This window comes from Lonchura striata, chromosome 25 (genome assembly GCF_050655825.1).
Source record: "Lonchura striata isolate lonStrDom1 chromosome 25, ASM5065582v1, whole genome shotgun sequence".
In the NCBI taxonomy this organism is placed as follows: Eukaryota; Metazoa; Chordata; class Aves; order Passeriformes; family Estrildidae; genus Lonchura; species Lonchura striata.
Genome location: NC_140727.1, coordinates 1,999,793 through 2,022,586, shown reverse-complemented (window position 1 = coordinate 2,022,586; position 22,794 = coordinate 1,999,793). Strand labels below are relative to the sequence as shown.

At 49.5% G+C, this 22,794-nt stretch overlaps 2 protein-coding genes across 7 annotated transcripts in view; one reads left to right on the top strand and one right to left on the bottom strand.

Annotated features, from left to right (window-relative positions):
• GON4L (gon-4 like) overlaps positions 1–17,157 on the top strand; it is a 39,462-nt gene extending 22,305 nt beyond the window's left edge. The window contains exons 21-32 of one of the 4 annotated variants that reach the window (XR_014950060.1): positions 90–339; positions 2,698–2,879; positions 6,532–6,729; positions 7,587–7,730; positions 9,020–9,163; positions 9,451–9,539; positions 11,287–11,415; positions 13,441–13,609; positions 14,385–15,117; positions 15,531–15,633; positions 16,396–16,546; positions 16,709–17,157. Coding sequence is in view for 2 of the 4 variants with exons in the window: in XM_085560589.1 (XP_085416715.1) it covers positions 90–339; positions 2,698–2,879; positions 6,532–6,729; positions 7,587–7,730; positions 9,020–9,163; positions 9,420–9,539; positions 11,287–11,415; positions 13,441–13,609; positions 14,385–15,117; positions 15,531–15,633; positions 16,396–16,545 (2,322 nt within the window). In the remaining 2 variants the exon portion in view is untranslated. Of the gene's footprint in view, positions 1–89; positions 340–2,697; positions 2,880–6,531; positions 6,730–7,586; positions 7,731–9,019; positions 9,164–9,419; positions 9,540–11,286; positions 11,416–13,440; positions 13,610–14,384; positions 15,118–15,530; positions 15,634–16,395 lie in introns of all 4 variants that reach the window. The other 3 variants (XM_085560589.1, XR_014950059.1, XM_085560591.1) reach the window with 3 other exon arrangements.
• Positions 16,938–22,786, bottom strand: MSTO1 (misato mitochondrial distribution and morphology regulator 1). 3 transcript variants are annotated; one of them, XM_085560597.1, is made up of 14 exons: positions 22,657–22,786; positions 22,101–22,224; positions 21,644–21,698; positions 21,431–21,497; positions 21,309–21,351; positions 20,305–20,413; positions 20,093–20,210; positions 19,869–20,003; positions 19,009–19,161; positions 18,400–18,531; positions 18,130–18,314; positions 17,851–17,946; positions 17,642–17,760; positions 16,938–17,377 (listed from the first exon to the last, which is right to left on the bottom strand). In XM_085560597.1, exons 1-14 carry the CDS (start codon positions 22,729–22,731, stop codon positions 17,148–17,150), a joined length of 1,641 nt encoding a protein of 546 aa, XP_085416723.1. In that variant the 5' UTR covers positions 22,732–22,786; the 3' UTR covers positions 16,938–17,147. The 3 variants fall into 3 exon arrangements, with proteins under 3 accessions (XP_085416723.1, XP_085416722.1, XP_085416724.1); XM_085560596.1 differs by having other exon boundaries at positions 17,851–17,949; positions 22,657–22,784; XM_085560598.1 differs by lacking the exon at positions 21,431–21,497 and having other exon boundaries at positions 17,851–17,949; positions 20,305–20,450; positions 22,657–22,784.
• Between the last annotated feature and the right edge of the window lie 8 nt (positions 22,787–22,794).

The window sequence follows — 22,794 nt, the reverse complement described above, 5'->3', positions numbered from 1 at the left end:
AGCGACATTAAACCAAACATAAATAAAATATCGAGCCGAGCAAGGAAAATAAAATAAAATAAATGGGATTTATTTTGCTGTTTTCTAAGGAGACAATGGAAAAACTGACTTGGCTTGCCACAGAGCGACGTTTAAGCCAAGAAGGAGATTCTGAAGAGGAGAATTCCCAGGAGGAGAACTCGGAGCCGGAGGAGGAGGAGGAGGAGGAAGGGGAAGGAGCGGAGAATTCCCAGAAGGACGACGAGACCTGCGGGGATGCAGCAGAGGAGCCCAAATCTGCCTCAAGCGCGGCCACGGCGGCTGCCTGCCCGCAGCTGCAAACCCAGGGCGTGCCAGCAGGTGAAATTTTGGGGAATTCCATTTTTATTGGGTGCCAGCAGGTGAATTTTTATAGTATTTAATTTTTATTGGGTGCCAGCAGGTGAATTTTTGGGGAATTTCATTTTTACTGGGTGCCAGCAGGTGAATTTTTATGGTATTTCATTTTTATTGGGTGCCAGCAGGTGAAATTTTGGGGAATTCCATTTTTATTGGGTGCCAGCAGGTGAATTCTCTAGAGTTTTTATTTTTAATTCTTTAGGGTTTTTATTTTTATTGGGTGCCAGCAGGTGAATTCTTGGGGTATTTCATTTTTATTGGGTGTCAGCAGGTGAATTCTTGGGGAATTTCATTTTTATTGGGTGCCAGCAGGTGAAATTTTGGGGAATTCCATTTTTATTGGGTGCCAGCAGGTGAATTCTCTAGAGTTTTTATTTTTAATTCTTTAGGGTTTTTATTTTTATTGGGTGCCAGCAGGTGAATTCTTGGGGAATTCCATTTTTATTGGGTGCCAGCAGGTGAAATTTTGGGGAATTCCATTTTTATTGGGTGCCAGCAGGTGAGATCTTGGGGAATTCCATTTTTATTGGGTGCCAGCAGGTGAATTTTTATGGTATTTCATTTTTATTGGGTGCCAGCAGGTGAATTTTTATGGTATTTAATTTTTATTGGGTGCCAGCAGGTGAATTCTTGGGGTATTTCATTTTTATTGGGTGCCAGCAGGTGAATTCTTGGGGAATTTCATTTTTTTGGGATGCCAGCAGGTGAAATTTTGGGGTATTTCATTTTTATTGGGTGCCAGCAGGTGAATTTTTTACCGTTTTTATTTTTATTGGATGCCAGCAGGTGAATTCTTTAAGGTTTCTAATTTTTTTTTGGGTGTCAGCAGGTGAATTCTTTAGGGTATTTAATTTTTATTGGATGCCAGCAGGTGAATTTTTGGGGTATTTAATTTTTTTTTTATGCCAGCAGGTGAATTTTTTAGGGTATTTAATTTTTTTGGGGTGTCAGCAGGTGAATTTTTTAAGGTTTTTATTTTTAATTCTTTAAGGTTTTTATTTCTTTGGATGCCAGCAGGTGAATTCTTTAGGGTTTTCATTTTTAATTCTTTAAATTTTTTAAATTTTTTTTTATGCCTTCAGGTGAATTCTGTAGGGGTTTTTATTTTTAATTCTGGGACCTCAGCCCGTTAAATCAACAAAATTCCTAAACCTAAAGCCACAAAAAAATCACAAAAAACCCCAAAAATCTGGATGTAACCCCTCTTTAATTCCCTGTTGTGTGACACCAGCTGTTTATCTATGATTTAATGTGAATAATTAACAAAAATTAGAGTTCACAGCCAGCTCGGTCTGTTTTTCTGCCCTGGCGTGCAGGATTTTTTACCTCCGGAAAAATCTGGCATCAACTTGTGGCCGCATCCCGAGATTTTTTTGGGTTTTTTTTCACTTAGACGCTGTTGAAACAAGCAACAAAATTAAGATTTCATGCAGCTGGACTGGTGGGAATTGCCTTTCTCCTCCACTTCCAGGCAGCGCGGACGGAAACTCCTCGCCGATCCTGTCGGAATTTCACCTCCTGTATATTTTGGGTGTATTTTGCCCTGATTTCTGTTGGGATGTTGCCCTGGCTCAGCTCCTGGGGTGGTGTGGGAACTCAAAATGTCCCTCAGACGTTTTTGGAGGTTCCAGGCCTTGCTCAGAAGCATTTTAGACCCTGGCAGGCAGCTGGAAACAGCTGGGATTTTGAGTTTGAGCCATGGGATGAGTTACCAACTTTGGAGGTGGAACAAGCAGTCACAAAAGGTTAGATAGTATAGTAAAAGTAGTTACAAAACAGAGGGGAATTTTTTTTAGTATTGTACAGGGGGTTTTAGCACCTGTCCAGGAGGGTTTTCACTTTGTACATGGGGGTCAGAAGTTCTAAGATGGAGGAAAGTGGGCTGAACCCGTCCTTCTTCTTTCTTCTTCCTTACCTCCATGTTCTTGGTGATGCTGGCACTCGCAGATTGGTTTAGAGTAGAAAAACACTTGGCAACGTAGGTAGTAGGTATTGGGGAATAATTGTAAACATGTTTTATGTAATATATCATATAAAAGATAGCAGCAGCCCTGGGTGGGGGGAAGAGAAGACAGCAGATCGAGAGGATGTCAGGGTGTGTGTGTGCCTCTACCCAGGCCGCTGATCAAACAGCCGCAGTCCAAGAACATAATCTGTTAGATAACTAGCGATAAACTGCCTTGAGACCGAACAGCTAAGCCTGCGGAGTTTTTCTTTGGAAGCACGGGTTGGAGGAGGAATTTCACCACCACGTGAGGCCCCAGAGCAAGGCTGGGGATCTCACAGGGTGGTTTTTGACCATTTTGTGCTTCTCCACAGGAGAGATCCTGAAAGTCCCCGGGAAGGGCAGGAGCTCGCACAGGACCAGGAGCAGGCGGGGCCGGGCTCGCGGCAGCAAGGACACGTCCAAGCTGCTGCTCCTCTACGACGAGGACATCCTGGACAGGGACCCCCTGAGGGAGCAGAAGGACCTGGCCTTCGCCCGGGCGTACCTCAGCAGGGTGAGGCACCTGCAAAATGGGAGATTTTGGGGATTTCTGGCACGGGGCTGAGCCACGGAGCTCACGGGCGTGGATGGGCGGCAGCGGAATTCTCGAACCCCTTCGCTTCCGAAGTGTCCCTTGGAGGAGAGCAGCTCTTCCTCTTCCTCAGGCTCGAAGTTCTCTTCTGGGAATTCTCTTCTGAATTTCCTCCTGGTCTGGCTGGGGTGGAGTTAATTTCTATATTCCACGTGTGGTGCTTCACTTCCCAAAGTGTCCCTTGGAGGAGAGCAGCTCCTCCTCTTCCTCAGGCTCAGAGTTCTCTTCTGGGAATTCTGAATTTCCTTCTGGGTGTGCCTGGGGTGGAGTTAATTTCTATATTCCACATGTGGTGCTTCACTTCCCAAAGTGTTTCTTTCTTGAGGTGAAAATCAGGAGAGCAGCTCCTCTTCTTCTTCCTCAGGCTCAGAGTTCTCTTCTGGGAATTCTGAATTTCCTCCTGATCTGGCTGGGGTGGAGTTAATTTCTTTTATGCCTTCACTTCCCAAAATGTCCCTTGGAGGAAAGCAGCTCCTCTTCTTCCTCAGGCTCGAAGTTCTCTTCTGGGAATTCTCTTCTGAATTTCCTCCTGGTCTGGCTGGGGTGGAATTAATTTCTTTTATGCCTTCACTTCCCAAAGTTTCCCTTTATTGAGGTGAAAAGCAGGAGAGCAGCTCCTCCTCTTCCTCAGGCTCAGAGTTCTCTTCTGGGAATTCTCTTCAGAATTTCCTCCTGGTCTGGCTGGGATGGAATTAATTTCTATATTCCACGTGTGGTGCTTCACTTCCCAAAGTGTCCCTTGGAGGAGACCAGCTCCTCTTCCTCAGGCTCAGAGTTCTCTTCTGGGAATTCTCTTCAGAATTTCCTTCTTGGTTTAAATGTCTCTCTGCTGCAAGCCAAGTCAGTTTTTCCATTGTCTCCTTAAGAAACAACAACAACAAAAAATTCCCATTAATTTTTTATTTATTTTCTTGCTCGCCTTACTTTCTTATACTTTCTTATTTTATTTTTTTGTTCGGTTTAATATCACTCAGCAGCTTCCTCACTGCATCCAACAGGCAATTTCACAGATCAGCACCTGCCCAAGCAAGGGACTCTGCTGAGGAGCAGAATTCAAACCCCTCCAGAGCTGCCCAAAATCGTACCCTGCAGGGTGAAATTCCAGCAGATTCCTGCTGATTTCCCATTTTTCCTCCTCCTCCCTCGCATGTCCTGAGTGGGGGGCTGGAAGTGAAGGAGCCAGGGGCTGGGGGTGCACAGCAGCAGAAATTCCTGAATTTCTGACCTGCAGCGAGCAGCTTTGGTTTGTCTTTGGGAAGAGACTTCAGCAGAACCTCGAGTGCTGCGTAAATTCGGAGTAGAGGAGATGAAAAATGACTAAATTAAAAGAATTTGGGGAGGAATTCCTCCCTGAGGGGGGCGAGGCCCTGGAATTGGGTGCCCAGAGAAGCCGTGGCTGCTCTGGAAGTGTCCAAGGCCAGGATCCGATCCAGTCTGATCCAGTCCGGTCTGATCCGATTAAACCTGATCCAATCCAGTCCAGTCTAATCCAGTCCGGTCTAATCTGATCCGATTAAACCTCATCCAATCCAATCCAGTCCAGTCCAATCCAGTCCGGTCCAGGCCAATGCAACCCAATCCAATCCAACCCAACCCAACCCAACCCAACCCAACCCAACCCAATCCAATCCAACCCAACCCAACCCAACCCAACCCAATCCAATCCAACCCAACCCAACCCAACCCAACCCAATCCAATCCAACCCAACCCAACCCAACCCAACCCAACCCAATCCAATCCAATCCAATCCAATCCAACCCAACCCAATCCAACCCAACCCAATCCAATCCAATCCAATCCAACCCAATCCAGTCCGATCCGATCCAACCCAATCCAATCCAATCCAGTCCAATCCAATCCAATCCAATCCAATCCAATCCAATCCAACCCAACCCAATCCAACCCAACCCAATCCAATCCAATCCAATCCAATCCAATCCAATCCAATCCAATCCAACCCAATCCAACCCAACCCAATCCAATCCAACCCAATCCAACCCAACCCAATCCAACCCAATCCAACCCAATCCAATCCAATCCAACCCAATCCAGTCCGATCCAATCCAGTCCAATCCAATCCGACCTGACCCGACCCGATCTGATCCAATCCAGTCCAACCCAACCCAACCCAATCCAACCCAACCCAACCCAGTCCAATCCAATCCAACCCAATCCAATCCAATCCAATCCAATCCAATCCAACCCAATCCAACCCAACCCAATCCAACCCAATCCAATCCAATCCAATCCAACCCAATCCAATCCAATCCAACCCAATCCAATCCAATCCAATCCAATCCAATCCAATCCAATCCAATCCAGTCCAACCCACCTGGGGCTGGACTCTCAGAGAGGGTCATGAGTTGTGGGGAGTTAGAGTCACAAAAAGTGGTTATGTAGTTTTAGTATCCTTCTTTTCTATAATATATATAAATAATATAATATAAAAGAATAAAGCAATAGAAAATAATAGAAAATATAATATAATAATAAATAATAATATAAATAATAGAAAATATAATAATAAATAAGATACAATAAAAATAATATAATAGAAGATAATATAAAATATAATATAATAATAATAATAATAATATAAAATAATATAAATAACAATATAAAATATAATATAATAATACATAATATTAAGATAATGTTTTTCCCCCCTGGATGTTTGGTTTTCCCCCCTGGATGTTTGGTTTTCCCCCTGGATGTTTTCCCCCCTGGATGTTTCCCCCCTGGATGATGTTTTTCCCCCCTGGATGTTTTGTCCCCATGGATGTTTTTCCCCCTGGATGTTTTCCCCCTGGATGTTTTACCCCCCTGGATGATGTTTTTCCCCCCTGGATGTTTTGTCCCCATGGATGTTTGTTTTCCCCCCTGGATGTTTTCCCCCTGGATGATGTTTTTTCCCCCTGGATGATGTTTTCCCCCTGGATATTTTCCCCCTGGATGATGTTTTCCCCCCTGGATGATGTTTTTTCCCCCTGGATGTTTTTCCCCCCTGGATGATGTTTTTTCCCCCTGGATGATGATTTTCCCCCTGGATGTTTTCCCCCTGGATGATGTTTTCCCCCCTGGATGATGTTTTTTCCCCCTGGATGTTTTCCCCCCTGGATGATGTTTTTTCCCCCTGGATGATGTTTTCCCCCTGGATATTTTCCCCCTGGATGATGTTTTTCCCCCTGGATGATGTTTTTCCCCCCTGGATGTTTTCCCCCCTGGATGTTTTTCCCCCCTGGATGTTTTCCCCCTGGATGTTTTCCCCCTGGGTGATGTTTTCCCCCCTGGATGATGTTTTTTCCCCCTGGATGTTTTTCCCCCCTGGATGATGTTTTTTCCCCCTGGATGATGATTTTCCCCCTGGATGTTTTCCCCCTGGATGATGTTTTCCCCCCTGGATGATGTTTTTTCCCCCTGGATGTTTTCCCCCCTGGATGATGTTTTTTCCCCCTGGATGATGATTTTCTCCCTGGATGATGTTTTTTCCCCCTGGATGTTTTCCCCCTGGATGTTTTCCCCCTGGATGATGTTTTTCCCCCTGGATCTCACCAAGGCCGGGTGTCCCCCCAGGTGCGTGAGACCCTGCAGCACATCCCGGGCAAGTACGAGGATTTCCTGCGCGTCATCTACGAGTTCGAGGTGGGCACGGACAGACGGACGGCCGTGGACCTCTACTGCACCCTGCAGCAGCTGCTGCACGACTGGCCGCAGCTGCTGACCGACTTTGCTGCATTTCTTTTGCCAGAGCAAGCTCTGGAGTGTGGGCTGGTAAGGTGGAGCGAGGGCAGGAGGTGGGATTTTAAGTAGGATTTAAATTTAAATTTAAATTTAAAGGATGAAGAGGGAAGGATGAAGAGGGAAGGATAAAGAGGGAAGGATGAAGAGGGAAGGATGGAAGAAGGAAGGATAAAGAGGGAAGGATGAAGAGGGAAGGATGGAAGAGGGAAGGATGAAAAGGGAAGGATGAAGAGGGAAGGATGAAAAGGGAAGGATGGAAGAAGGAAGGATGAAGAGGGAAGGATGGAAGAGGGAAGGATGAAAAGGGAAGGATGGAAGAGGGAAAGATGAAGAGGGAAGGATGGAAGAGGGAAGGATGGAAGAGGGAAGGATGAAGAGGGAAGGATAAAGAGGGAAGGATGAAGAGCTCTCTTTACTTTGCCCAGGCAGACTATTCAGACATTTGACTTCCTTGCCTTGCTACTTTCATTAATCAGGATTAATAAAATGAATCAGGAAGTTTGGTGTTTGTAAATCTGCCGTCGAGGATCAGCCCTGCCCCACTCGACTGCACAGACAGCAAATACAGCAGAGTGGTTCCCTTGTCTCCAAATCTGCCTCCCACTTTGCAGGATAGAGTTTCACCTGTTCCATTCTTTCTGGATTTCCCTCTCTTTTTGTGCAAAGACAGAGAAGTGCAGAAAGAATGGATTTGTAGCTCGTGTAAAGCCATACATTATTTAAATGTGGTGTTTCATTATACAAAGCGATTTTTCTCTTCCCAGTTTTGTGAAGTGCAACAATACAATGGAAAACAAAGACCACGAGAAGGAATTTTCTTTGTTCAGGTCAATTCCAGGAATATGTGCTTGACCACGAGGGTGAATCTTTTTTTCTTTTCTGGCCAGTTTGAGGAGCAGCAAGCCTTCGAAAAGAGCCGCAAGTTCCTCAGGCAGCTGGAGATCTGCTTTGCTGAAAATCCTGCCCACCACCAAAAAATCATCAAAGTGCTGCAGAGCTGTGCAGATTGTCTGCCCCAGGAGATCGCAGAGGTAGGCAGGGAGCTGGGAGCTTTTCCTCCCTGTCCCTGTCCTGGAGACCACGGGAGCTGGCCCAGCACATTCCTGGGGTTACAGCTGAAATTCCTGAGTCACAAAATTATCTGGGTCTTTTGGGGTTAGAGCTCAAATTTATGTAGAGTCACAAAATGATTTGGGCTTTTTGGGGTTACAGCTGAAATTCCTGAGTCACAAAATTATCTGGGTCTTTTGGGGTTAGAGCTCAAATTTATGGAGTCGCAAAATAGTTTGGGTCTTTTGGGGTTACAGCTCAAATTTAGGGAGTCACAGAATGATTTGGGTTTTTTTGGGGTTACAGCTCAATTTCACGGAGTCACAAAATGTTTTGGGCCTTTTGGGGTTACAGCTCAGATTCCTGGAGTCACAAAATGATTTGGGCTTTTTTGGGGGTTGCAGCTCAAATTCATGGAGTCACAGAATGATTTGGGCCTTTTGGGGTTACAGCTTGAATTTATGGGGTCACAAAATTATTTGGGCGTTTTGGGGTTACAGCTCAGATTCCTGGAGTCACAAAATGATTTGGGTTTATACCTCAAATTCATGGAGTCACAAAATTATTTGGGCCTTTTGGGGTTACAGCTCAAAAATTCATGGAGTGAGAGAATGATTTGGGCCTTTTGGGGCTACAGCTTGAATTTATGGGGTCACAAAATGATTTGGGCCTTTTGGGGTTAGAGCTCAAATTTATGGAGTCACAAAATGATTTGGGTCTTTTGGGGGTTACAGCTCAATTTCATGGAGTCACAGAATTATTTGGGCTTTTTTTGGGGGGGTTACAGCTCAAATTCCTGGAGTCACAAAATGCTTTGGGCTTTTTGGGGTTAGAGCTCAAAAATTCACGGAGTCACAAAATTATCTGGGATTTTTGGGGTTATTGGGCCTTCTGGGGTTACCTCTTAAATTTATGGAGTCACAGAATGATTTGGGCTTTTGGGGTTACAGCTCAAGAATTCATGGGGTCACAGAATGATTTGGGCTTTTTTTGGGGTTAGAGCTCAAATTTATGGAGTCACAAAATTATTTGGGCTTTTTTTTGGGGGGTTACAGCCCGAATTTCCTGGAGTCACAAAACGCTTTGGGCTTGTGGGGAATTCTGGAGGAATGATCTGACAGCTGGGTGGGGAAGGACCTCAGAACTTCCACGTTGTTCCCACCCCAGCCCCCCGTCCATGCTGGAGAACCTTCAGGGGACAGCGAGAGGAGCTGGAATGAAACCCTGCATTTTTATTTCCTTTTTTTTTTCCCCTCTGGATTTTTCCCAGCTGAAAACCCAAATGTGGCAGCTGTTGAAGGGACACGACCACCTGCAGGATGAGTTCTCAGTTTTCTTCGACCACCTGCGGCCCTCAGCCAGCCGCATGGGAGACTTTGAGGAGATCAACTGGACAGAAGAGAAGGAATACGAGGTGCAGCAACCTTTTCCCCAAAACCAGAAATGACTAAAACAGAGATAAAAAAAAATTTTTGACCTGCAAGAACTCAAATTAGAGGGCACAGTTCCATTATTTTTTTTTTTTTTAAATTTTTTTTTTGGTTGCCAGCAGGTGAATTCTTTAGGGGTTTTATTTTATTTTATTTTATTTTTTATTTTTGTTTTCTGGTGGGGGGAAACCAAAATTTGGGTGAGCTGAGAGCAGCTGCTGTGTGCTTGTTCTGCTGTAGTTCGATGGGTTTGAAGAGGTGTCTCTGCCAGAGGTGGAAGAGGAGGATGAGCCACCCAAAATCCACGGAGCCACCAGGAACAAGAGGAGGAAGGAGATGGGAGGCCAGCAGCACGACAAGGTGGGCCTGGGGCATCTCCGTGTTATTTTTCACCTCTGAGCAATTTAAATTTGGATTAAATTTGGATTAAATTTGGATTAAATTGGGGCTGGGGCGTCTCCCTGGTATTTTTCACCTCTGAGCAATTTAAATTTGGATTAAATTGGGATTAAATTGGGGCTGGGGCATCTCCGTGTTATTTTTCACCTCTGAGCAATTTAAATTTGGATTAAATTGGGATTAAATTTGGGTTAAATTGGGCCTGGGGCGTCTCCCTGGTATTTTTCACCTCTGAGCAGATTAAATTGGGATTAAATTTGGATTAAATTGGGCCTGGGGCGTCTCCCTGGTATTTTTCACCTCTGAGCAATTTAAATTTGGATTAAATTTTGATTAAATTTGGATTAAATTGGGCCTGGGGCGTCTCCCTGGTATTTTTCACCTCTGAGCAATTTTAATTTGGATTAAATTTGGATTCAATTGGGCCTGGGGCATCTCCGTGTTATTTTTCACCTCTGAGCAATTTAAATTGGGATTAAATTGGGCCTGGGGCGTCTCTGTGTTATTTTTCACCTCTGAGCAAATTAAATTTGTATTAAATTGGGATTAAATTGGGGCTGGGGCATCTCCTGGCATTTTTCACCTCTGAGCAGATTAAATTGGGATTAAATTAGGCCTGGGGCGTCTCCCTGGTATTTTTCACCTCTGAGAAATTTAAATTTGGATTAAATTTTGATTAAATTTGGATTAATTGGGCCTGGGGCATCTCCCTGGTATTTTTCACCTCTGAGCAATTTAAATTGGGATTAAATTTGGATTAATTGGGCCTGGGGCGTCTCTGTGTTATTTTTCACCTCTGAGCAAATTAAATTTGTATTAAATTGGGATTAAATTGGGCCTGGGGCATCTCCTGGCATTTTTCACCTCTGAGCAATTTAAATTGGGATTGAATTGGGATTGAATTGGGATTGAATTGGGATTGAATTGGGATTGAATTGGGATTGAATTTGGATTAATTGGGATTGAATTGGGATTGAATTGGGATTGAATGATTGAGGATGTGGCAGCACCTGGCAGAGGTGGAAGGAAGGGGACGGGGATGTCCCCGCTGTGCTTTGCTTGCCAGCGTCACTTCAGTGCTCTGCCTGTTCCTGTCTGTCTGTCCGTCTGTCTGTCCATCTGTCAGTTGGGCTTTGGTCTGCCTGTCCGTCTGTCTGTCTGTCACCTGGAGTCTGTCTGTGTCTGTCTGTTGGGGTTATGTCTGCCTGTCTGTCTGTCAGTTGTGGTTTGGTCTGTCTGTCCATCTGTCAGCTGGAGCCTGTCAGTTGGAATTGAGTCTGTCTGTCTGTCTGTTGGGCTTTGGTCTGTCTGTCCATCTGTCCGTGTGCTGGAGCCTGTCTGTCCGCCTGTTTGGGTTATGTCTGTCTGTCTGTCTGTTGGGCTTTGGTCCGTCTGTCTGTGTGCTGGAGCCCGTCTGTCTCTCTGTTGGGGTTCTATCTGTCTGTCTGTCTGTCCGTCACTTGGGCTTTGGTCAGTCCGTCCGTCTGTCAGCTGGAGCCCGTCTGTCTCTGTGTTGGGGTTCTGTCTGTCCGTCACTTGGGCTTTGGTCAGTCTGTCCGTGTGCTGGAGCCCGTCTGTCTCTGTGTTGGGGTTCTGTCTGTCCGTCGCTTGGGCTTTGGTCAGTCCGTCTGTCTGTCTGTTGGGGTTCTGTCTGTCTGTCTGTCCGTCGCTTGGGCTTTGGTCAGTCCGTCCGTCTGTCCGCCCGCAGGAGGCCGAGTGGGCGGAAGGGCTGCGGGAGTGCTCCTGCTCCGGCTCCGGCTCCCGCCCCTGCGCCGAGGGCGGCGAGCTGAGGCTCAAGAGGAGCAAGAGGAGGAGCTGCAGCCACTGCGGGAGCAAGGTCAGGGGCGGGCCCCTGCTCCCGAAATTGGGGGATCCATCCCGAAACTGGGGGGATCCATCCCGAAACTGGGGGATCCATCCCGAAACTGGGGGGATCCATCCCGAAACTGGGGGGATCCATCCCGAAACTGGGGGGATCCATCCCGAAACTGGGGGAATCCATCCCGAAACTGGGGAGAATCCATCCTGAAATTGGGGAGAGGGGATCCATCCCGAAACTGGGGGATCCATCCCGAAACTGGGGAGAATCCATCCTGAAATTGGGGGGATCCATCCTGAAACTGGGGGATCCATCCCGAAACTGGGGGATCCATCCTGAAATTGGGGGATCCATCCCGAAACTGGGGAGGGAATCCATCCTGAAACTGGGGGGAATCCATCCCGAAACTGGGGGATCCATCCCGAAACTGGGGGGATCCATCCTGAAACTGGGGGATCCATCCCGAAACTGGGGGGATCCATCCTGAAATTGGGGGGATCCATCCCGAAACTGGGGAGGGGATCCATCCCGAAATTGGGGAGAGGGAATCCATCCCGAAATTGAGCAGGGGATCCATCCCGAAACTGGGGAGGGGATCCATCCCGAAACTGGGGGGAATCCATCCCGAAACTGGGGGGATCCATCCTGAAATTGGGGGGATCCATCCCGAAACTGGGGAGAGGGAATCCATCCCGAAACAGGGGGGATACATCCCGAAATTGGGGAGGGAATCCATCCCAAAACAGGGGAGAGGGAATCCATCCCGGAACTGGGGGGAATCCATCCCGAAATTGGGGAGAGGAGGGAATCCATCCCAAAACTGGACAGGGAATCCATCCCGAAATTGGGCAGGGAATCTATCCCAAAAACTGGGGGGGAGTCCATCCCAAAAACTGGGGAGAGGGAATCCATCCCAAAAACTGGGGGAAATCCATCCCAAAAACTGGGGAGAGGGAATCCATCCCAAAATTGGGGAGAGGAGGGAATCCATCCCAGAAACTGGGCAGGGAATCCATCCCAAAACTGGGGGGGAATCCATCCCGAAATTGGGGAGGGAATCCATCCCAAAAATTGGGCAGGGAATCCATCCCGAAACTGGGGAGAGGAGGGAATCCATCCCAAATATTGGGCAGGGGAGGGAATCCATCCCAAATGTCGGGGAGGGGAAGGGAATATAATAATAAATATAATGTAATATAATGTAATTATAATATAATATAATATAATATAATATAATATAATATAATATAATATAATATAATATAATATAATATAATATAATATAATATAATATAATATAATATATGTATTATATGGTATATTATATCATGGTATATTATATCGTGGTCTATCATGGTATAATATATTGTATTATATTGTAATAATATATTGTATTATATTGTAATAATACAATAATATATATTAATATATCAGTATATTAATATACTAATATATTAATATAGTAGAATATATTATATATTTATAGACATTAGTATGGAATAACAAAATAATAATCTATATTACATTGTAGTATATTATAGTATATTATGGCATATTATAGTATGTTATATTATGGTATATTATAGTGTGTTATATTATGGTATATTATATTACATTAATTATGTTTATTAAATTATATTCATTATAGTATGGTATAGTATGGTATATTATAGTATATTAGAATATATTATAGTATATCATAGTATATTATAGTATACTGTAATAATATATTAATATATATAATGTATTAATATGCTAATATAGTAATACATTAATATATTACAGTATATTATACATATTCAGATAAATTACTATATTTATATAATAATAACAATAACAGAAAATAATAATGAATAATACCACCAGAGCCCCCTTGCTCGGGGCAGCCCAGCGCCCAAGCGCAGCCCTGGCAGGGCCGGGAGCGGATCCAGGGGCGGATCCAGGGGCACATCCAGGGGCACATCCAGGGGCACATCAGGGGCGGATCCAGGGGCACATCCAGGGGCACGCGGGCGCGTGACGCTGCCCGGGGTCGCTTTGCAGGTGTGCGAGAACAAACTCCACAAGAGCAGGGACGGCCCCGAGCCGCCTGCCGGCCTCGCCCAGCCCGAGGGGAAGGAGCCCGGCACCTCCCGGGGGCCCGGAGAGGAAATCCCGGAGGGAGAGGACAGAGCGAAAGCCGCCCCGAGGAGCGGGGAGCCTCCGTCCCCAGGTGGGTGCAGACCAAAAGCAGAACGGTTTGGAAAGGCGTGGGCAGAGCTTCGGCCACTTGTCACGCACGTTTATTACCATGAGAGCTTCTAATTGCTGTCTTCTCACTTTTTATTCCTTCCTCTCTGGATGCTCTAAACCCGCCGAGCGTTCCCTTCAACAAAACCTTTCCTGCCTGGAGAATGTTCTGCCCTTTTCACAAAGATCCTCTTGCTAGGATGCTGCTCCATCCCCAGCCCATGGAACTGGTTTTTTCCCAGTTTCCATTTTAGCACAGCAGTTCAGAACCCCCACCACCCTAATCTTTAAAACAACCTTTAAACAACCTCTGTGCTGCTTGTTCTTCCTCCACTCTGCTCCAGACAAGGAAAAACACAATTTTGGCAGGAAAAACAACCCGAGGGAGATTTCTCCCTCCTCCCTGGAGCCAGGGCTCAGCTTGTGCTGGGGACAGCACAGAGTTAAACACAGGAGCTGAAATCTGTTCCCAAGCCTGGCTTTGTAACCTGGCTGCCCAGAGCAGCTGCGGCTGTTCCACTGGGGAGCTTTTTAAAAAACCTTCATCACTTCACGCAGCAGTTTGTTGTAGCAACCCACAGGGGTGAAGGAAATTGGCTGCAGATTGTCTTCTTTGAAGTACAGGTGGGTGAAACTCAGGTGGGAGCCACAAAGTGTTCAACAAGCAGCATGAAGCTCTGTAAATAAAAATATCTTTGAAAGTCAGGGAACGAAGCCTCCAGGGGTTTCTTCTCTGACCTTGTCTGGGTTTCTCACAGGATCTCACCTGGAAGGAAGGGTGGCCTCCAGCAGACCTGCATCTTGTGAGAAAGCTGCCCCAGCTGATGCCCAGCTTCCAGAAGCATCCGTGGCCGCTGCCGGGGACGGGGACTCTGCTGCCACTGGCCCCCGATGGGCACAGCTGCAAGAAGCTGCTCTGGAACCACCTCAGGAGCCCCAGGAGTGCCCCTGCAGCGAGGGACTGCAGCAGCCTGCAGGGAATGCAGAGGCTCCCCCGGGGCTGGGCAGGGACCTGCTGCTCTCTGCTGCAGCAAAAGCCTCCCTGGGAGCTCCACGCTGCTGCCAGAGCCCCCGTCAGACCCAGGGGCTCCATCCTGCTGCAGAGCAGCCCAGGGGCTCTGCTCGTGGCCCGGGAGGTGGCAAAGAGCTCGAGGGAGCATCTTTGGCCCTGGAAGGAAGAGCAGGAGCAAAGCAGGGCTGGATCTCCAAGAGCAGCAGAGCAGCGGCGGGCGGGAGCTGCAGCTCGGGGCCCCCCGCTCGCCGCAGCTCAGAGATGCAGGACAGAGGCTGCACTGGAGCTGCTCCCGAGGGCGGCCCAAGGGCCAGTGCATGCTTGGTGGTGCATCAGCACCCAGCTGAGCAGCTGGAGCCCAGAGCCTCGCCGGGGCAGAGGGAGGAGGAGCAGCAGCAGCAGAGGGTGACCGAGGCCACCGTGTGTGCCAAGAACAGCAAAGTCAGCTCCACTGGGGAGAAGGTTGTGCTCTGGACCAGGTACTTCTGCCTGAGCTCCTCGTTCTGTGTGCCCTGCTTGGCTCCAGCTCTGACAGGGTTCATTGGTTTTCATTTTGGATCCTGATTTTCCGACCCTTTTCTTTGGACGTTGCTCAGTCCATCAGTGAGCAGCTCCTGGCAGGGCTGCTACTGCAGCACTTCAGACAGGGAAAAGAAAACTTGAAACTTTCTCAAAAAAACCTTTAAACCCCCTTCAAAAAACCTCAAACCAGGCTAAAGGAATTCTGCTTAGAGAAGGGTTCTTTAAACCTTCAAATAACTTCAAACCAGGCTGAAGGAGCTGTGCTCAGAGAAGGGTCCTGGGGTTGGGGGTGGCAGGAAGGAGGGATTGCTGAGCTGGGAACAGGGCTGGGGGTTTTTTTGGGCTGCTTTCACGGGGTTTTGTTCTGCAGGGAGGCTGACAGAGTCATCCTCACCACCTGCCAGGAGAAGGGAGCTCACCTGGACACCTTCCACGCCATCTCCCAGAAATTGGGCAACAAGACAGCCAGTGAGGTGAGGGCTGCTGTGGGAGAGGGGCTGGGAAGGTGGGAGGTGCTGTCCTACCAGTCTCCCAAACTTCAATTTGATGAAAAAAAATCATCTTGCAAATAAAAACAAAAAAATCCAAACAAAACCAAACTTTGCTCTGGTTTAGTGGTGCCAAAAATCCCTTCTGGCAGGGTCACCATTGAGATTTGGTACTGGAATTGTTTCTGTAGCTGCTACTCAGGTTTTCAGCCTCCTGCTTCTGAGAAAAGGATCTGCTTTTGTCTCTGGGCCCTCCCAAACTGCCAGATTTTACCTGGAGAGTGTAACTTTCTTCCAGAGCAATCAACCACCCAGTGCTCTTCCATTCCTCTTCTTTATGCCTGGCTCCTGTTTGAAATGCCATCATGGTATCGAGACAGAGTGAAAATTTAACGGGGTAGAAATCCATGTGGGTTTAGGTGAAATGTGCCACTTTAAGCTTGCAAAATGTGCTGTTCAGTCTGGTGACTGCAGGCCTAGCAGAACTACCCCAGCTAAGGAGAAAAAATGCAGATTTCCACACTAAAAGATAAGAGATAAGGAAGATAAGACTTTAAAACAGACAGGGCAGAGTGACCCAGGAGTCCTTTCTGTACTTTCTAACAAAAAATTATAAAATTACGATTTTTTTGTTTGTTTGTTTTTGGTTTTTGTGTTTTTGTTTTTTTTCACACAGCCCCCTGAGCTGTGAAATAGGAAATTCCAATTCCATGACAGCTCTCCCCCCTGGATTTCCCTTTTCTCCAGGTGTCCCACAGGTTCAGGGAGCTGATGAGGCTGTTCCACACGTCCTGTGATGGCAGCTCTGAGGATGAGGAGGATGCCACCAGCACCAGCAACACAGACCAGCTGTCAGACAAAGATCTTCTGCTTTCTGAGGAAGAACCTGATGACTGAGGTGACAAACTACTGACTGCACCAGAAAAGGGGTTTTTTTTGGGGTTTTTTTTAATTTTTTGGGTTTTTTTTTTTGCCAGTTTGCTGCTAGACAGGTGCTGTGGAAAAAACATTTGCACAGGTACTTGAATCAGCACCTTCATTTATTTTGTTCCGTTTCCAGCCTGTACCAAACCAAAGGCAGGAAATAAAATTCTCCAGAACCTCCCTGGGGAGCTTCAGCAGTGAAATTACAGAATTTGTGGACGCTGGCCTGGCCTTGGGGTGAAGGTTGGCCCAGCAGCCTCTGCCCAGGACCTGTAGATATTGTCAGTTTTCATGTGGAACAAACACATGACTTCTTCTAAGCTCTCCCCTCGTGCTGATTGTACGTGAGACAATTCCAGTCTGAATTCTCTATTTATTGTGTGGGTTTTATTTGAACAGGCGGAGCAAATCCACTTTGCACAGTCGAAAAAACCCAACCAAAATACATATAAAACCAGCTCCCCAAAAAACCAACACAACTGTGAGCCCCAGAAGTAAGATTTTTTTTTTGGTAAAATGAGGAGAAAGCAGCGGCTGGACCATCTCCAAAACCATTCCCAGGAAATAAAGCCGGATTAATCTGAATCCGCTTCATCCTCGGATCCATCTGCTCCAAATCCTGTCTCGTAGCACTGCGCCAGGCTTTTCATCTCCTCCAGGGCCTCCTGGAAGTCGTCGTGCTCCAGCCCGGCCGCGCAGGAGCTGCTGCAGCGCCGCGCCCGCAGCTCCCGGCACAGCCCCCGCAGCAGCCAGGCCAGCCCCGGGCAGCTCTGCAGGGCTGCCAGCACGGGGATGCTCCCCACACCTGCAGGGTGACAGGCACAGCAGGGGTTAAACAGCCCCGAAATCCCGGCTCGCAGCCCGTGCTCCGTGCTGCTCCACCGGCACTCGGCGCGCTGGGTCGGTGTATTGGGAATCATTCTTGGTTTGTTATCAACAGTTTTGGTTTGTTATCAATAGTTTTGGTTTGTTATCAATAGTTTTGGTTCGTTATCAATAGTTTTGGTGATTTTTACCTCTGTAAGGCCCTGCTCTCTCTGTTGCAGAGTTTACAGGGGTGTTCCGTTACCTGCTGAGGAAATTCCCTGAGCTTTGTCCAGCAGGAAGCCTCGTCTGGTCAGGAGAGGAGAGAAGAACTGAGGGAAGGGAGGTTGGGTGTGACAGGGCTGCCGGAGCACGTGGGATGTGCTGTGAGGAGATGAATAAAGTCACCCAGAGCTCCCTGAACCGTCCCCTGCTCTAAACCAGCCCCAGCTGAAGCTCTAAACCTGCACCCACCTGAAGGCTCCGGGGAATTGGGTGTGCAGGTATTGCTGGAGCATCTGCTCAGGGCTCTCACAGCTGTGCAGGGGGGAGCTGGGCTGGCCCAGGCAGCTGCTGCAAAGGAAATTCAGCGTTTCCCAGCCCGAAACCATCCACGCCTCAGCTGCTTTTTAGGAGTTTTGCTCTAAAATTAGTAGCACTCAAGTAGACTGCTCCTCCCTTCGGCTGCCTCTCGGAACGGAGGGAGCTTGGATTCCTCCCGGGGAGGAAGCGCAGCTCAGATGCTGAATTTACCTGGTGGCTTTTTTCTCTTGGCAAATTCCTCGTAGCACAACAGACTGAGCAAAACAGCAGCTGCCCTTTTGCTCCTTCCACGAGGACAGAAGCTTCCAGGGCACGTCCTGGTGGGCACTTAAAATATCAGGGAGCGAGGAGCCCGACGGGGCAGGGAAGGGAAGAGCTGCCCACGCTGCCACAACCTGGATGGGGTGACAGAGCAGAGGCTGGAGCAGGCTCCTGGCACAGCTGGAGCACAGCTGGAGCACAGCTGGAAGGCATCCTCACCTTCCTCCCAGAGAAGGTGAGGGAGTCAGCAAAGTGCAGCATGGAGCCCTGGGAGGAGCAGAGCCTGTAGGGAGCTGTGAAGGTGTCCAGGGCTGCTGCCAAAATGGAGCTGCTGTGGTAGTTCAGGGATGCCTGGGGAGGAGGCAAATGCAGGAGTCACAGGCCAGGTCACAGTCAGCCCTTCCTTAACCCAGTTTTGTGTATTTAACTTAAGTGGTGCCTTTAAAAGAGGTGGTTTGCAGTTATTTGAGGGTTGGGATAAGCAGCCAGTGTGTATCTGTAGTTCCAGCCCAGCTGTTTGCTAACTTTGGTGCCAGTTTCCTTATCTTTTTTGGCTCCTTAGTGAAGCTGGAGTTACTCCAAGCAAGGAGAGTAACAGAAAAGCCTTTTCAGTGCCAACACTGCAGGCAGCACCCCACCAGAAAACACAACGGGCCAAGGAAATGCCTTAATATTTCCAAAAGTGGGAAGAAAACCACAGAAATTAAGCAGGGGAAAGTCTCTGCTGAGCAGAAACAGCACCACGAAAAACCACCCAGCCACAGGAAACACTTTGAGAGGGGTAAAGCTGCAGGAGCTCGTGGTGGGTGATGCCAGGCCAGGACTCACGTTGTAGTTGATGTATGGAAAGGTCACAGGAGGTTCTGGCTTGATTCCCAAAGTGCCACTGAGTGACAGGGGACAGAAGAGAGAGCTGTGACGGGAGAGGTGGGCAATGCCCAGGGCCGTGTTCATCAGTCTGCAAAAACTCTTCTGGGGGTCCTGGGGGGATGAAAATCCAACCATGGGATGAAAATCCAACCATTGGAATGAAAATCCAACCATTGGATAAAAATCCAACCATTGGATAAAGATCCAACTATTGGGATAAAAATCCAACCACTGGGATAAAAATCCAACCATTGGGATGAAAATCCAACCATTGGATAAAAACCCAACCATTGGGATGAAAATCCAACCATTGGATAGAAATCCAACCATTGGGATGAAAATCCAACCATTGGGATGAAAATCCAACCATTGGGATGAAAATCCAACCATTGGATAAAGATCCAACTATTGGGATAAAAATCCAACCATTGGGATGAAAATCCAACCATTGGGATAAAAATCCAACCATTGGGATGAAAATCCAACCATTGGGATAAAAATCCAACCATTGGATAGAAATCCAACCATTGGATAGAAATCCAACCATTGGATAAAAATCCAACCATTGGGATGAAAATCCAACCACTGGGATAAAAATCCAACCACAGATAAAAATCCAACCATTGGGATAAAAATCCAAGCACTGGGATAAAAATCCAACCGTTGGATAAAAATCCAACAATTAGATAAAAATCCAACAATTAGATAAAAATCCAACCATGGGATAAAAATCCAACCACTGGGACCTCGAGGAGCAGACAAGAGCCTGTCAAAGGCAGGCTGGGCACCTTTCTTGGCTCTCCCCATGCTTTACTCACTCCCACAGGACTCAGGGCTGGAGTCAGGCCCCAGGTCAGGATCCCTTTCCGTGAATATTCATCCTGGAGCAGCTCTGTCACCTTGGCACCGACTCCAGAGAAGCCATCGTGAAGGTCACAGAGGACCTGAAAGCCCTGTGGGAAACAAGGGCAGCAGCTCGGATTCTGCTTCAGCTGGAGCAGAACGTTTCTGGGAGGCCAAGGGAGCTGGAGAAGGTGTGAACCTGGAGGTAATCACACTCCTCCACGAAGAAATGCAGCCGATCTTCCAGCTCCTCCACACAGGCAGAGTCCTGCAGGAGACTTTCACCTTGCCCGAAGGCTCCGAGGCACCCACAATCCCTAAGGGGAAAAAGGGGTGAAGAGGGGTTGTTTGATCCCTTTTATTCCCTCCTGAAGGCAAAACTCGGGTTCTTTTTTGGGTTCTGGGCCGTACCCGTCGTGCAGGTACTGCCGGATCACGTAGACGCTCTTGGGGTGCAGCTGCACGTTGAGGTAGTCGGACCAGAGCCTCAGCGAGGGAGGCTCCTGGGAGCCCGTGGGAGCTGCAGGGAGGCCAGGGAGAGCAAAGCTCTTGGAGCTCTGAGCATCCCGTGGATGCAGGATCAGTTATCTGACATGTTCTGAGCATCCCCCATCTGCTCCGAGCATCCCCATAAATGTAAATCAGTTTTCTAACATGCTCCGAGCATCCCCATAAATGTAAAATCAGCTTTCTGACACGCTCTGAGCATCCCTGTGGGTGCAAAATCAGTTTTCTGACATGGTCTGAGCATCCCCATAAATGTAAAATCAATTTTCTAACATGCTCTGAGCATCCCCAATCTGCTCTGAGTATCCCCATAAATATAAAATCAGTTTTCCAACATGCTCCAAGCATCCCCATAAATGTAAAATCAGTTTTCTGACATGGTCTGAGCATCCCCATGGATGTAAAATCAGTTTTCTGACATGCTCTGAGCATCCCCCTAAATGTAAAATCAGTTTTCTAACATGCTCCAAGCATCCCTGTGAATGTAAAATCAGTTTTCTGACATGCTCTGAGCATCCCCATAAATTCAAAATCAGTTTTCTAACATGCTCCGAGCATCCCTGTGAATGTAAAATCAGTTTTCTGACATGCTCCGAGCATCCCTGTGAATGTAAAATCAGTTTTCTAACATGCTCTGAGCATCCCCCTAAATGTAAAATCAGTTTTCTGACATACTCCGAGCATCCCTGTGAATGTAAAATCAGTTTTCTGACATGCTCCGAGCATCCCTGTGAATGTAAAATCAGTTTTCTGACATGCTCCGAGCATCCCCACGGATGTAAAATCACTTTTTAGCGTATCCACTCTTTCAGCTTGTCCGTTTTTGGCCCATCGCTGCTGGCCCGGCTCTCCGGCCCAGCGCCCCCGTTATCCCGCGGGGGTTCCGCCCGCCCGGCCCGCGCACGAACCTGGCCCCGCAGCGCCGGGGTTCCCCTTCCCGCCGCCGTCTCCCTGCGGGAACAATCCCGTTACCGGGGCGCTCCGCCCGTCCCCGCCCGCGCCCCGGGCACGGAGCCGCGGCCGCGCTCACCCCGCGGCTCCCGGCGCTCCCGGCGTCCCCCGGCGCGCGCTCCCGGTAATCGGCGACGGCGCCGTCCCTGCGGCACAGAGCGGCGGCAGCTGCGGGGACGGCGGCGGGAGGAGATCCCGCCCGGTCCGGTCCGGTCCGGTCCGGTCCCGCCCGGTCCCGGTCCGGTCCCGCCCGGTCCGGTCCGGTCCCGCCCGGTCCCGGTCCCGCACTCACCAGGTCACCGGCGGCTCATCGCCCGCCCCGGCGGCTCCCAGCGCTCCCACGCCGCCTGCAACACAGCCCGGTCACGGCGGGGCCGCCCGGTATACGGTAGCCGATAACAGTACACCATACCAGGGAGCGGTACCCGGTAGCGGTACCTGGTTAGCAGTACCCGGTAGAGGTACCGGTACCCGGTAGCGGTACCCGGTAGCCATACCCGTTACCTGGTACCGGTACCCGGTAGCAGTGCCCGGTAATGGTACCCGGTAGCAGTACCCGGTAGCAGTACCTGGTAGTGGTACCCGGTACCTGATAGCGGTACCCGGTAGGGGTATCCGGTACCTGGTACCCAGTACTCGGTAGCAGTACCCGGTACGCGGTAATGGCACCCGGTAGCGGTACCCGGTACCCGGTAATGGCACCGCGGTACCCGGTACCGGTCCCCACCCACCCAGCCGTCCCGCGGTACCTTTCAGCTCCAGCGCCACCAGCCGCGGCGCGGGGCTCTCGGTGCCGCCGGGGCCGCGGCCGAACCGGAGCAGCGCGGCCGCGCGGAGCTCGGCGGGCTCGGCGGGGCCGCGCAGCGCGGCGGCCTGCGGGGAACGGGGCCGGGAGATCAGAGCGAGCCCCGGCCCCGGCCGAGCCCGGCCCCGGCCGAGCCCGGCCCCGGTCCCCGCCCGGTCCCGATCCCGGTCCCGGTCCCGGTCCCGGTCCCGGTCCCGATCCCCGTCCGGTCCCCGCCCGGTCCCGGTCCCCGCCCGAGCCCGGTCCCCGCTCCCGGTCCCGGTCCCCGCCCGGCCCCGATCCCGGTCCCGGCCCCGGTCCCGGTCCCGGTCCCGGTCCCGGTCCCGATCCCCGTCCGGCCCCCTCCCGGTCCCGGTCCCGGTCCCGATCCCCGCCCGGTCCCCGCCCGGTCCCGGTCCCCGCCCGAGCCCGGTCCCGGTCCCGGTCCCGGTCCCGGTCCCCGCTCGGTCCCGGTCCCGATCCCCGCCCGGTCCCCGCCCGGTCCCGCAGCCTCCCCGCACCTGCAGCCCCCACCAGTGCGCGCCCACCCAGCCCGAGTAGTGGCCGAGCTGCAGCGTGACCGCCTCCCCCGGCATCGCCCCCGCAGGAACCGGGAGCGCGTCACGGCCGGGCCCGCCCCGGACGGGCGGGGCCGGCGG